The 12,170-nt window shown below is 48.9% G+C and overlaps 1 protein-coding gene across 5 annotated transcripts in view; it reads right to left on the bottom strand.

Annotated features, from left to right (window-relative positions):
• SUGCT (succinyl-CoA:glutarate-CoA transferase) overlaps positions 1–12,170 on the bottom strand; it is a 1,132,767-nt gene that overhangs the window by 572,391 nt on the left and 548,206 nt on the right. For all 5 annotated transcript variants that reach the window (XR_008844018.1, XM_056520503.1, XM_056520499.1 and 2 more), the window contains one exon: positions 8,510–8,607. Coding sequence is in view for 4 of the 5 variants with exons in the window: in XM_056520503.1 (XP_056376478.1) it covers positions 8,510–8,607 (98 nt within the window). In the remaining variant the exon portion in view is untranslated. The remainder of the gene's footprint in view (positions 1–8,509; positions 8,608–12,170) is intronic.

The raw sequence follows: 12,170 nt of genomic DNA, 5'->3' as shown, positions 1-12,170 counted from the left end.
CACAACAGCACATGCCACGTAAAGGCTACCTGTCACTATTACGAATGTCTGATATTCCACAGCCACATCTCCTACCTGCTGAGACACCTAGCAATCTCAAAAATGAACAGGCAGCAGCACTTAGCGCAGGACTCTGCCTATTTGTTTATTTCTCTATGCAGTTTGCAGTGTACAAATTTAGTCAACAAAGGCTCTATTAACTTCCCCTAACAGTCCGTACGCTGAACACTCTGCTGCCCTTTTGTGTAAGGATATTGGAAGGGGCCTCAGCAACCCCACTAACTAAAACTTTCCAGCATGTAGCTGTAATTTTTTCTTTTTTTAAGTGACAAATACATTTTAATTTTATGGTTGCAAAAACTATAACTGTAAAATTCGTAGATGTGTGGACTAATGGGTAATGGTTTTACTAAATGGGTTGGATTAAACTCAATATCACAAAAGGGCAATTTCTGAGCTGTGAAACAGTCATTTTACAGTGTTTTTTGCCTGAAAAATTGCTCACTATATTGTAAATATATAAAGTAATTTACATAAAGTCCTTTACTGTGAACAGTTTTATTGTAGATCCATAATGCAAGACACCACTGCTAGGAAACACTGCAGTATCATATAGCAATGGTGTATTGCATTCAGTTTAGTAAAAAATAATGGGCCCTGCTGCCTTGCAATGGGCCTGTTCTTCTTAATAACAATAACTATTTATAAATGTACAGTTCTGTGGAAGGCATGAGGCAGGTGGCAAAAAATTTGATTATTTATATATCCCCAGGCCTGCCCATGTGGCAGCACTGCCCCTGTAGGACACAGCAGGAACAGCCTTAGAGGAGGAAGCAACATGGTGGCAGCCAGCTTGACAATGATACAGTGATGGTGCCTTCCATTCCTGCCACCATTACCTAGTGCTTTCTCTGGCATACACTTGTAGGTATGTGGTTTATCTCCTGAGTTAAGGTTTGGTACACTAGTCCTACTGCTTGAATTAGGGCTATTAGTGCTCTTTTAGGTCAATCACCTACTGTTTTCTATAGCAGTTGAACTCTTGGCAGTAGCTATACAAAAATCATCAGCAATAATAGGGAAGACAAAGTGGTGTCATACTCCAATAATATGGTATTGTGTTTAGTGGGTACAAGACTACATGAATAGGACAGGGTAACTCTCTGGACTCACTATTAATGGGATGAAATCTGTTCTACTTCCTGTCCATCCATTTCTGCAGAGACCTGATATATTGAGGTTGAATTCTAACACAAAACAACTCTATTGCTTAAGTTGTTCCTCTCAGTGGTACTGTAGACCACTAGTCGTTTAGATTTTATAATGCTTCTGTGTGGCTTTCCCTAGAGATTTAAAAAGAGGGAATAGGGAACTGTCCCTTCTCATCCCTTTGCTGAACTATCTGACTGTCCAGAGTCAACAACTTAAAGGGGGTTGTCCCACATTTAACTCTTATCATCTACCCAAAGGCTGGATCTTCCCCCTGTTTGAATCAAGCAGTGATTTACCATGTGCACTGCTGCTCTATTTAAAGTTAGGGTCCCAGAGGTGCACAAAAGTCCTCTATTCTCCAATGCATAGAGATTAGAACATATGCTAAACATTCTAAATGTTCTATAAAGCCTGAAGATCTTGCCCATGTGATATGGTTCGGCTCTCCAAAATGTGGATATTGGTCTAGGATTATTAGGATTCTAGGCGTTATTATTAATATTTCGTATTGTGCAGTTGCTGATAGCAACCGGGACCCACCAGGTATGAATCGCGCTCAGCTCCTGAGCACACTTCACATATCGGGAGTAGGCAATGGATGTAAATATACGTCCATTGTCATTAAGGGGTTAATTGATTTTTTCCTAAACTATATGTGCACTATTATTTTTCTGTGTATGTTAAATGGAATGAGGTAGGTTGGGAAGGACAGAGTTTTCTGGGATTCATTTTTGTTATGTAAATTTTCTGATAGGCATAAAAACATTAACATGAATGCACAAAATGTCCTAAGAACTCAGATTGCACTTTAATTATAAACAAAAATGAAATTCAGTTTACTAAGTCTCAAAAATAAACAGTTATCACATATAATGTTATGTTTGGGTAAAGTAAATGTCACGATGCCGGCTGGCAGGTAGTGGATCCTCTGTGCCAGAGAGGGATTGGCGTGGACCGTGCTAGTGGACCGGTTCTAAGCCACTACTGGTTTTCACCAGAGCCCGCCGCAAAGCGGGATGGTCTTGCTGCGGCGGTAGTGACCAGGTCGTATCCACTAGCAACGGCTCACCTCTCTGGCTGCTGAAGATAGGCGCGGTACAAGGGAGTAGGCAAAAGCAAGGTCGGACGTAGCAGAAGGTCGGGGCAGGCAGCAAGGATCGTAGTCAGGGGCAACGGCAGAAGGTCTGGAAACACAGGCAAGGAACACACAAGGAACGCTTTCACTGGCACTAAGGCAACAAGATCCGGCAAGGGAGTGCAGGGGAAGTGAGGTGATATAGGGAAGTGCACAGGTGAACACACTAATTGGAACCACTGCGCCAATCAGCGGCGCAGTGGCCCTTTAAATCGCAGAGACCCGGCGCGCGCGCGCCCTAGGGAGCGGGGCCGCGCGCGCCGGGACAGAACAGACGGAGAGCGAGTCAGGTAGGGGAGCCGGGGTGCGCATCGCGAGCGGGCGCTACCCGCATCGCGAATCGCATCCCGGCTGGCAGCGGAATCGCAGCGCCCCGGGTCAGAGGACGTGACCGGAGCGCTGCCGCGGGGAGAGAGAAGCGAGCGCTCCGGGGAGGAGCGGGGACCCGGAGCGCTCGGCGTAACAGTACCCCCCCCCTTGGGTCTCCCCCTCTTCTTAGAGCCTGAGAACCTGAGGAGCAGACTTTTGTCTAGGATGTTGTCCTCAGGTTCCCAGGATCTCTCTTCCGGACCACAACCCTCCCAGTCCACTAAAAAAAAATTTTTCCCTCTGACCTTTTTGGCAGCTAAAATTTCTTTGACCGAGAAGATGTCCGAGGAGCCGGAAACAGGAGTGGGAGGAACAGATTTGGGAGAAAAACGGTTGAGGATGAGTGGTTTGAGAAGAGAGACGTGAAAGGCATTAGGGATACGAAGAGAGGGAGGAAGAAGAAGTTTATAAGAGACAGGATTAATTTGACACAAAATTTTGAAAGGACCAAGATAGCGTGGTCCCAACTTGTAGCTAGGGACACGGAAGCGGACATATTTAGCGGAGAGCCATACCTTGTCTCCAGGGGAAAAAACGGGGGGAGCTCTTCTTTTCTTATCCGCGAACTTCTTCATGCGTGATGAAGCCTGTAAGAGAGAATTTTGGGTCTCTCTCCATATGATGGAAAGGTCACGAGAAATTTCATCCACAGCGGGCAGACCAGAGGGCAAGGGAGTAGGGAGGGGGGGAAGAGGGTGACGGCCGTACACCACGAAAAATGGGGATTTGGAGGAAGACTCAGAGACCCTGAAGTTATACGAGAATTCGGCCCATGGGAGGAGATCTGCCCAGTCATCCTGGCGGGAGGAAACAAAATGTCGCAAATAATCACCCAAGATCTGGTTAATCCTTTCTACTTGTCCATTGGACTGGGGATGATATGCAGAAGAAAAATTTAATTTAATCTTGAGTTGTTTACAGAGAGCCCTCCAGAATTTAGACACGAATTGGACGCCTCTATCCGAGACAATCTGCGTAGGCAACCCGTGAAGACGAAAAATGTGTACAAAAAATTGTTTAGCCAACTGAGGCGCTGAAGGAAGACCAGGAAGAGGGATGAAATGTGCCATTTTGGAGAATCGATCAACGACCACCCAAATAACAGTGTTGCCACGGGAAGGGGGTAAATCAGTAATAAAATCCATACCAATCAGAGACCAAGGCTGTTCGGGGACAGGCAGAGGATGAAGAAAACCAGCGGGCTTCTGGCGAGGAGTCTTATCCCGGGCACAGATAGTGCAGGCTCGCACAAAGTCCACAACATCTGTCTCCAGAGTCGGCCACCAATAGAAGCGGGAGATGAGTTGCACAGATTTCTTGATACCCGCATGACCTGCGAGATGGGAGGAGTGACCCCATTTGAGGATTCCGAGGCGTTGGCGAGGAGAAACAAAGGTCTTTCCTGGAGGAGTCTGCCTGATGGAGGCAGGAGAAGTGGAGATCAGGCAGTCAGGTGGAATGATGTGTTGCGGAGAGAGTTCAACTTCTGAGGCATCCGAGGAACGAGAGAGAGCATCGGCCCTAATGTTCTTATCGGCAGGACGAAAGTGAATCTCAAAATTAAATCGGGCAAAGAACAGAGACCACCGGGCCTGGCGAGGATTCAGCCGTTGGGCAGACTGGAGGTAGGAGAGGTTCTTGTGGTCGGTGTAGATAATAACAGGAGAACTTGATCCCTCCAGCAGATGCCTCCATTCCTCAAGTGCTAATTTAATGGCTAGAAGCTCTCGATCCCCGATGGAGTAGTTCCTCTCCGCTGGAGAGAAGGTCCTAGAGAAAAAACCACAAGTGACAGCATGCCCGGAAGAGTTTTTTTGTAGAAGAACAGCTCCAGCTCCCACTGAGGAGGCATCAACCTCCAATAGGAAGGGTTTGGAAGGGTCAGGTCTGGAGAGGACGGGAGCCGAAGAAAAGGCAGACTTGAGTCGTTTAAAGGCGTCTTCTGCTTGAGGAGGCCAGGACTTGGGATCAGCATTTTTTTTTGTTAAAGCCACGATAGGAGCCACAATGGTAGAAAAATGTGGAATAAATTGCCTGTAATAATTGGCGAACCCCAAAAAGCGTTGGATAGCACGGAGTCCGGAGGGGCGTGGCCAATCTAAGACGGCAGAGAGTTTGTCTGGATCCATCTGTAGTCCCTGGCCAGAGACCAAATATCCTAGAAAAGGAAGAGATTGGCATTCAAACAGACATTTCTCAATTTTGGCATAGAGTTGGTTGTCACGAAGTCTCTGAAGAACCATACGGACATGCTGGCGGTGTTCTTCTAGATTGGCAGAAAAAATTAGGATATCGTCCAGATATACAACAACACAGGAGTATAACAGATCACGAAAAATTTCATTGACAAAGTCTTGGAAGACGGCAGGGGCGTTGCACAGTCCAAAGGGCATGACCAGATACTCAAAGTGTCCATCTCTGGTGTTAAATGCCGTTTTCCACTCGTCCCCCTCTCTGATGCGGATGAGGTTATAGGCGCCTCTTAAGTCCAATTTAGTGAAGATGTGGGCACCTTGGAGGCGATCAAAGAGTTCAGAGATGAGGGGTAAGGGGTAGCGGTTCTTAACCGTGATTTTATTAAGACCGCGGTAGTCAATGCAAGGACGTAGGGAGCCATCTTTTTTGGACACAAAGAAAAATCCGGCTCCGGCAGGAGAGGAGGATTTACGGATAAAGCCCTTTTTTAGATTCTCCTGGACGTATTCGGACATGGCAAGAGTCTCTGGGGCAGAGAGAGGATAAATTCTGCCCCGGGGTGGAGTAGTGCCCGGGAGGAGGTCGATAGGGCAATCATAAGGCCTGTGAGGAGGTAGAGTCTCAGCTTGTTTTTTGCAGAAAACATCCGCGAAGTCCATATAGGCCTTAGGGAGACCGGTTACTGGAGGAACCACAGAGTTACGGCAAGGGTTACTGGGAACCGGTTTTAGACAGTTCTTGGAACAAGAGGACCCCCAACTCTTGATCTCCCCAGTGGACCAATCCAGGGTAGGGGAATGAAGTTGAAGCCAGGGAAGTCCAAGGAGAATTTCCGAGGTGCAATTGGGGAGGACCAAAAGTTCAATCCTCTCATGATGAGATCCGATGCTCATAAGAAGGGGCTCCGTGCGGAAACGTATGGTACAGTCCAATCTTTCATTATTTACACAATTGATGTAGAGGGGTCTGGCGAGACTGGTCACCGGGATGTTGAACTTGTTGACGAGAGAGGCCAAAATAAAATTTCCTGCAGATCCAGAGTCCAAGAAGGCCACTGTAGAGAAGGAGAAGGCAGAGGCAGACATCCGCACAGGCACAGTAAGACGTGGAGAAGCAGAGTAGACATCAAGGACTGTCTCACCTTTGTGCGGAGTCAGCGTACGTCTTTCCAGGCGGGGAGGACGGATAGGACAATCTCTCAGGAAGTGTTCGGTACTAGCACAGTACAGGCAGAGGTTCTCCATACGGCGTCGTGTCCTCTCTTGAGGTGTCAGGCGAGACCGGTCGACCTGCATAGCCTCCACGGCGGGAGGCACAGGAACAGATTGCAGGGGACCAGAGGAGAGAGGAGCCGAGGAGAAGAAACGCCTCGTGCGAACAGAGTCCATATCTTGGCGGAGTTCCTGACGCCTATCGGAAAAACGCATGTCAATGCGAGTGGCTAGGTGAATAAGTTCATGTAGATTAGCAGGAATTTCTCGTGCGGCCAGAACATCTTTAATGTTGCTGGATAGGCCTTTTTTGAAGGTCGCGCAGAGGGCCTCATTATTCCAGGACAATTCTGAAGCAAGAGTACGGAATTGTACGGCATACTCGCCAACGGAAGAATTACCCTGGACCAGGTTCAACAGGGCAGTCTCAGCAGAAGAGGCTCGGGCAGGTTCCTCAAAGACACTTCGGATTTCCGAGAAGAAGTGTACAGAGGCAGTGACGGGGTCATTGCGGTCCCAGAGCGGTGTGGCCCATGACAGGGCTTTTCCGGACAGAAGGCTGACTACGAAAGCCACCTTAGACCTTTCAGTGGGAAACAGGTCCGACATCATCTCCAGATGCAGGGAACATTGGGAAAGAAAGCCACGGCAAAACTTAGAGTCCCCATCAAATTTATCCGGCAAGGATAAGCGTATCCCAGGAGCGGCCACTCGCTGCGGAGGAGGTGCAGGAGCTGGCGGAGGAGATGACTGCTGAAGCTGTGGTAGTAACTGTTGTAGCATAACGGTCAGTTGAGACAGCTGTTGGCCTTGTTGCGCTATCTGTTGTGACTGCTGGGCGACCACCGTGGTGAGGTCAGCGACAACTGGCAGAGGAACTTCAGCGGGATCCATGGCCGGATCTACTGTCACGATGCCGGCTGGCAGGTAGTGGATCCTCTGTGCCAGAGAGGGATTGGCGTGGACCGTGCTAGTGGACCGGTTCTAAGCCACTACTGGTTTTCACCAGAGCCCGCCGCAAAGCGGGATGGTCTTGCTGCGGCGGTAGTGACCAGGTCGTATCCACTAGCAACGGCTCACCTCTCTGGCTGCTGAAGATAGGCGCGGTACAAGGGAGTAGGCAAAAGCAAGGTCGGACGTAGCAGAAGGTCGGGGCAGGCAGCAAGGATCGTAGTCAGGGGCAACGGCAGAAGGTCTGGAAACACAGGCAAGGAACACACAAGGAACGCTTTCACTGGCACTAAGGCAACAAGATCCGGCAAGGGAGTGCAGGGGAAGTGAGGTGATATAGGGAAGTGCACAGGTGAACACACTAATTGGAACCACTGCGCCAATCAGCGGCGCAGTGGCCCTTTAAATCGCAGAGACCCGGCGCGCGCGCGCCCTAGGGAGCGGGGCCGCGCGCGCCGGGACAGAACAGACGGAGAGCGAGTCAGGTAGGGGAGCCGGGGTGCGCATCGCGAGCGGGCGCTACCCGCATCGCGAATCGCATCCCGGCTGGCAGCGGAATCGCAGCGCCCCGGGTCAGAGGACGTGACCGGAGCGCTGCCGCGGGGAGAGAGAAGCGAGCGCTCCGGGGAGGAGCGGGGACCCGGAGCGCTCGGCGTAACAGTAAACACATATTTATACATATTTACACTACCACATCATGATAAACCACCCCCTGCCTTTATTTATTTATTTATTTATTTTTTGTACCTCGATATTGTTCTGTATTTTCTGTTCCGTTTCAGTGAGCTCCACAAACTGGGAAAGGGGCATTCCCCAGCAGCTGTTACATCATCTGAAGCCCTGCTGAGAACTTCCTCCCACATTCTGCTAGACACAGCCAAGAGCAGTTCAGTATGAGATGGACTGTGACTGGCTAAGACCACCCCCCCCCCCCCCCCTCAGCTAAGCACTGAACACTGAGTGTGTCGGCTCTGCCCACAAGCAGAGAAAGGAAGCAGAAATATTCAGCACAATATTCAGCATAATATTCAGCACAATGCACTGACACCATGACTCTACAGTCTAGCTCAGCTTTAAAAAAAAAAAAAAAAAAAAAAAAAGGGAGCTGAAATATTCAGCTCTATACAATCTACACTGTGCCTAGCTAAGGTCCCACCAGCATTTCCTGACTTTTGTCTCTACCAGGCTGCTGAAAATGACAATCTGCAAGCAGGCCTGTAAGCAGGACCAGAAGGAGGACCTCAGGTAGATAAATTTTTAGGGGTTAATTTCACATATGACAGGTACCATTTAAAAAAACTTTAAATTGTAAACCCTCACAATAAGGGTCCTCTCCCACTTATGATATGCAGTGTCTTGATATTTATAGTCCTGTATTATTATTATTACTATTAATAATGTTTACAATTAAAGAACAAAAATTTTATTCACATACCGAGTGGTTAATAGTTGGAGAAGTTCTTTTCTGTGTTGCACTCTAAGTTTGTTAGTCTTGAACCGGGGATCATCTATGAGTTCAGAAAGGTCTGTGACCTACACAAAATCAAGACAAACTTTTACATTAGTGCCATAAAATGAAATCTTAAACAGAACAGAGATTTCATACTTTTTCCATAAAGTCTGGGGAACAATAAATAAAATACACGTATGGATATTACATATTGTACCTGACAAACAATGTAGCAAAAAAGTCACATCACATCATAAATTCAATATATAAATAATAATAATGGTACAGTTAGAATACTAGATTCTCAGAAATACAGGCACCTGAAAGCTGTTACTTGGAAAAACTTAAAAAACCTACATGAAACAATATATGTGGATATTAAAAAAAATACTATAATTTTTGAAGTAACATTATGACATTACACAGGATTATATAAACTGTTTATAACACACCATATAGAGGATCCTCTAGTTAACCACTAGATCTGGCTTAAATGGTCACTAGATTTGGCTTTAAAAAAAAAAACTTATGACATGTTGTTACGCCGAGCGCTCCGGGTCCCCGCTCCTCCCCGGAGCGCTCGCAACATCCTCGCTACTGCAGCGCCCCGGTCAGATCCACTGACCGGGTGCGCTGCGATACCACCTCCAGCCGGGATGCGATTCGCGATGCGGGTGGCGCCCGCTCGCGATGCGCACCCCGGCTCCCGTACCTGACTCGCTCTCCGTCGGTCCTGTCCCGGCGCGCGCGGCCCCGCTCCCTAGGGCGCGCGCGCGCCGGGTCTCTGCGATTTAAAGGGCCACTGCGCCCCTGATTGGCGCAGTTGTTCTAATTAGTGTGTTCACCTGTGCACTCCCTATGTATACCTCACTTCCCCTGCACTCCCTCGCCGGATCTTGTTGCCATCGTGCCAGTGAAAGCGTTTCCTTGTGTGTTCCTAGCCTGTGTTCCAGACCTCCTGCCGTTGCCCCTGACTACGATCCCTGCTGCCTGCCCCGACCTTCTGCTACGTCCGACCTTGCTCTTGTCTACTCCCTTGTACCGCGCCTATCTTCAGCAGTCAGAGAGGTTGAGCCGTTGCTAGTGGATACGACCTGGTTACTACCGCCGCTGCAAGACCATCCCGCTTTGCGGCGGGCTCTGGTGAATACCAGTAGTAACTTAGAACCGGTCCACTAGCACGGTCCACGCCAATCCCTCTCTGGCACAGAGGATCCACCTCCTGCCAGCCGAATCGTGACAGTAGATCCGCCCATGGATCCCGCTGAAGTTCCACTGCCAGTTGTCGCCGACCTCACCACGGTGGTCGCCCAGCAGTCACAACAGATAGCGCAACAAGGCCATCAGCTGTCTCAACTGACCGTGATGCTACAGCAGCTACTACCACAGCTTCAGCAATCATCTCCTCCGCCAGCTCCTGCACCTCCTCCGCAGCGAGTGGCCGCTTCCGGCCTACGACTATCCTTGCCGGATAAATTTGATGGGGACTCTAAGTTTTGCTTTCTTTCACAATGTTCCCTGCACTTGGAGATGATGTCGGACCAGTTTCCTACTGAAAGGTCTAAGGTGGCTTTCGTAGTCAGCCTTCTGTCTGGGAAAGCTCTGTCATGGGCCACACCGCTCTGGGACCGCAATGACCCCGTCACTGCCTCTGTACACTCCTTCTTCTCGGAAATTCGAAGTGTCTTTGAGGAACCTGCCCGAGCCTCTTCTGCTGAGACTGCCCTGCTGAACCTGGTCCAGGGTAATTCTTCCGTTGGCGAGTACGCCATACAATTCCGTACTCTTGCTTCCGAACTATCCTGGAATAATGAGGCCCTCTGCGCGACCTTTAAAAAAGGCCTATCCAGCAACATTAAAGATGTTCTGGCCGCACGAGAAATTCCTGCTAACCTGCATGAACTCATTCATCTAGCCACTCGCATTGACATGCGTTTTTCCGAAAGGCGTCAGGAGCTCCGCCAGGATATGGACTTTGTTCGCACGAGGCGTTTTTTCTCCCCGGCTCCTCTCTCCTCTGGTCCTCTGCAATCCGTTCCTGTGCCTCCCGCCGTGGAGGCTATGCAAGTTGACCGGTCTCGCTTGACACCTCAAGAGAGGACACGACGCCGCATGGAGAATCTTTGCCTGTACTGTGCTGGTACCGAACACTTCCTGAAGGATTGTCCTATCCGTCCTCCCCGCCTGGAAAGACGTACGCTGACTCCGCACAAAGGTGAGACAGTTCTTGATGTCAACTCTGCTTCTCCACGCCTTACTGTGCCTGTGCGGATATCTGCCTCTACCTTCTCCTTCTCTACTATGGCCTTCTTGGATTCCGGATCTGCAGGAAATTTTATTTTGGCCTCTCTCATCAACAGGTTCAACATCCTGGTGACCAGTCTCGCCAGACCCCTCTACATCAATTGTGTTAACAATGAAAGATTGGACTGTACCGTACGTTACCGCACGGAGCCCCTCCTAATGTGCATCGGACCTCATCACGAAAAAATTGAGTTTTTGGTCCTCTCCAATTGCAGTTCCGAAATTCTCCTTGGACTACCATGGCTTCAACGCCATTCCCCAACCCTTGATTGGTCCACAGGAGAGATCAAGAGCTGGGGTACCTCTTGTTTCAAGGACTGTCTTAAACCGGTTCCCAGTACTCCCTGCCGTGACCCTGTGGTTCCCCCTGTAACCGGCCTCCCTAAGGCTTATATGGACTATGCTGACGTATTTTGCAAAAAACAAGCTGAGACTTTACCTCCTCACAGGCCTTATGACTGTCCTATTGACCTCCTCCCGGGCACTACTCCACCCCGGGGCAGAATTTATCCTCTGTCTGCCCCAGAGACTCTTGCTATGTCTGAATACATCCAGGAAAATTTAAAAAAGGGGTTTATCCGCAAATCCTCCTCTCCTGCCGGAGCTGGATTTTTCTTTGTGTCCAAAAAAGATGGCTCCCTACGTCCTTGCATTGACTACCGCGGACTTAATAAAATCACGGTAAAGAACCGCTACCCCCTACCTCTTATCTCAGAACTCTTTGATCGCCTCCAAGGTGCCCACATCTTTACCAAACTGGACTTAAGAGGTGCTTATAATCTCATCCGCATCAGGGAGGGGGACGAATGGAAAACTGCATTTAACACTAGAGATGGACACTTTGAGTATCTGGTCATGCCCTTTGGCCTGTGCAACGCCCCTGCCGTCTTCCAAGACTTTGTTAATGAAATTTTTCGTGATCTCTTATATTCCTGTGTTGTTGTGTATCTGGACGATATTCTGATTTTTTCTGCCAACTTAGAAGAACACCGCCAGCATGTCCGCATGGTTCTTCAGAGACTTCGAGACAATCAACTTTATGCCAAAATAGAGAAATGTCTGTTTGAATGTCAATCTCTTCCTTTCCTAGGATACTTGGTCTCTGGCCAGGGACTACAAATGGACCCAGATAAACTCTCTGCCGTCTTAGATTGGCCACGCCCCTCCGGACTCCGTGCTATCCAACGTTTTTTGGGGTTCGCCAATTATTACAGACAATTTATTCCACATTTTTCCACTATTGTGGCTCCTATCGTGGCTTTAACCAAGAAGAATGCCAATCCCAAGTCCTGGTCTCCCCAAGCGAAAGACGCATTTAAACGGCTCAAGTCTGCCTTTTCTT

Source organism: Hyla sarda, chromosome 5 (assembly GCF_029499605.1).
Source record: "Hyla sarda isolate aHylSar1 chromosome 5, aHylSar1.hap1, whole genome shotgun sequence".
In the NCBI taxonomy this organism is placed as follows: Eukaryota; Metazoa; Chordata; class Amphibia; order Anura; family Hylidae; genus Hyla; species Hyla sarda.
Note: the sequence above shows the minus strand (reverse complement) of the source record. Positions and strands in the feature narration are given on the sequence as shown.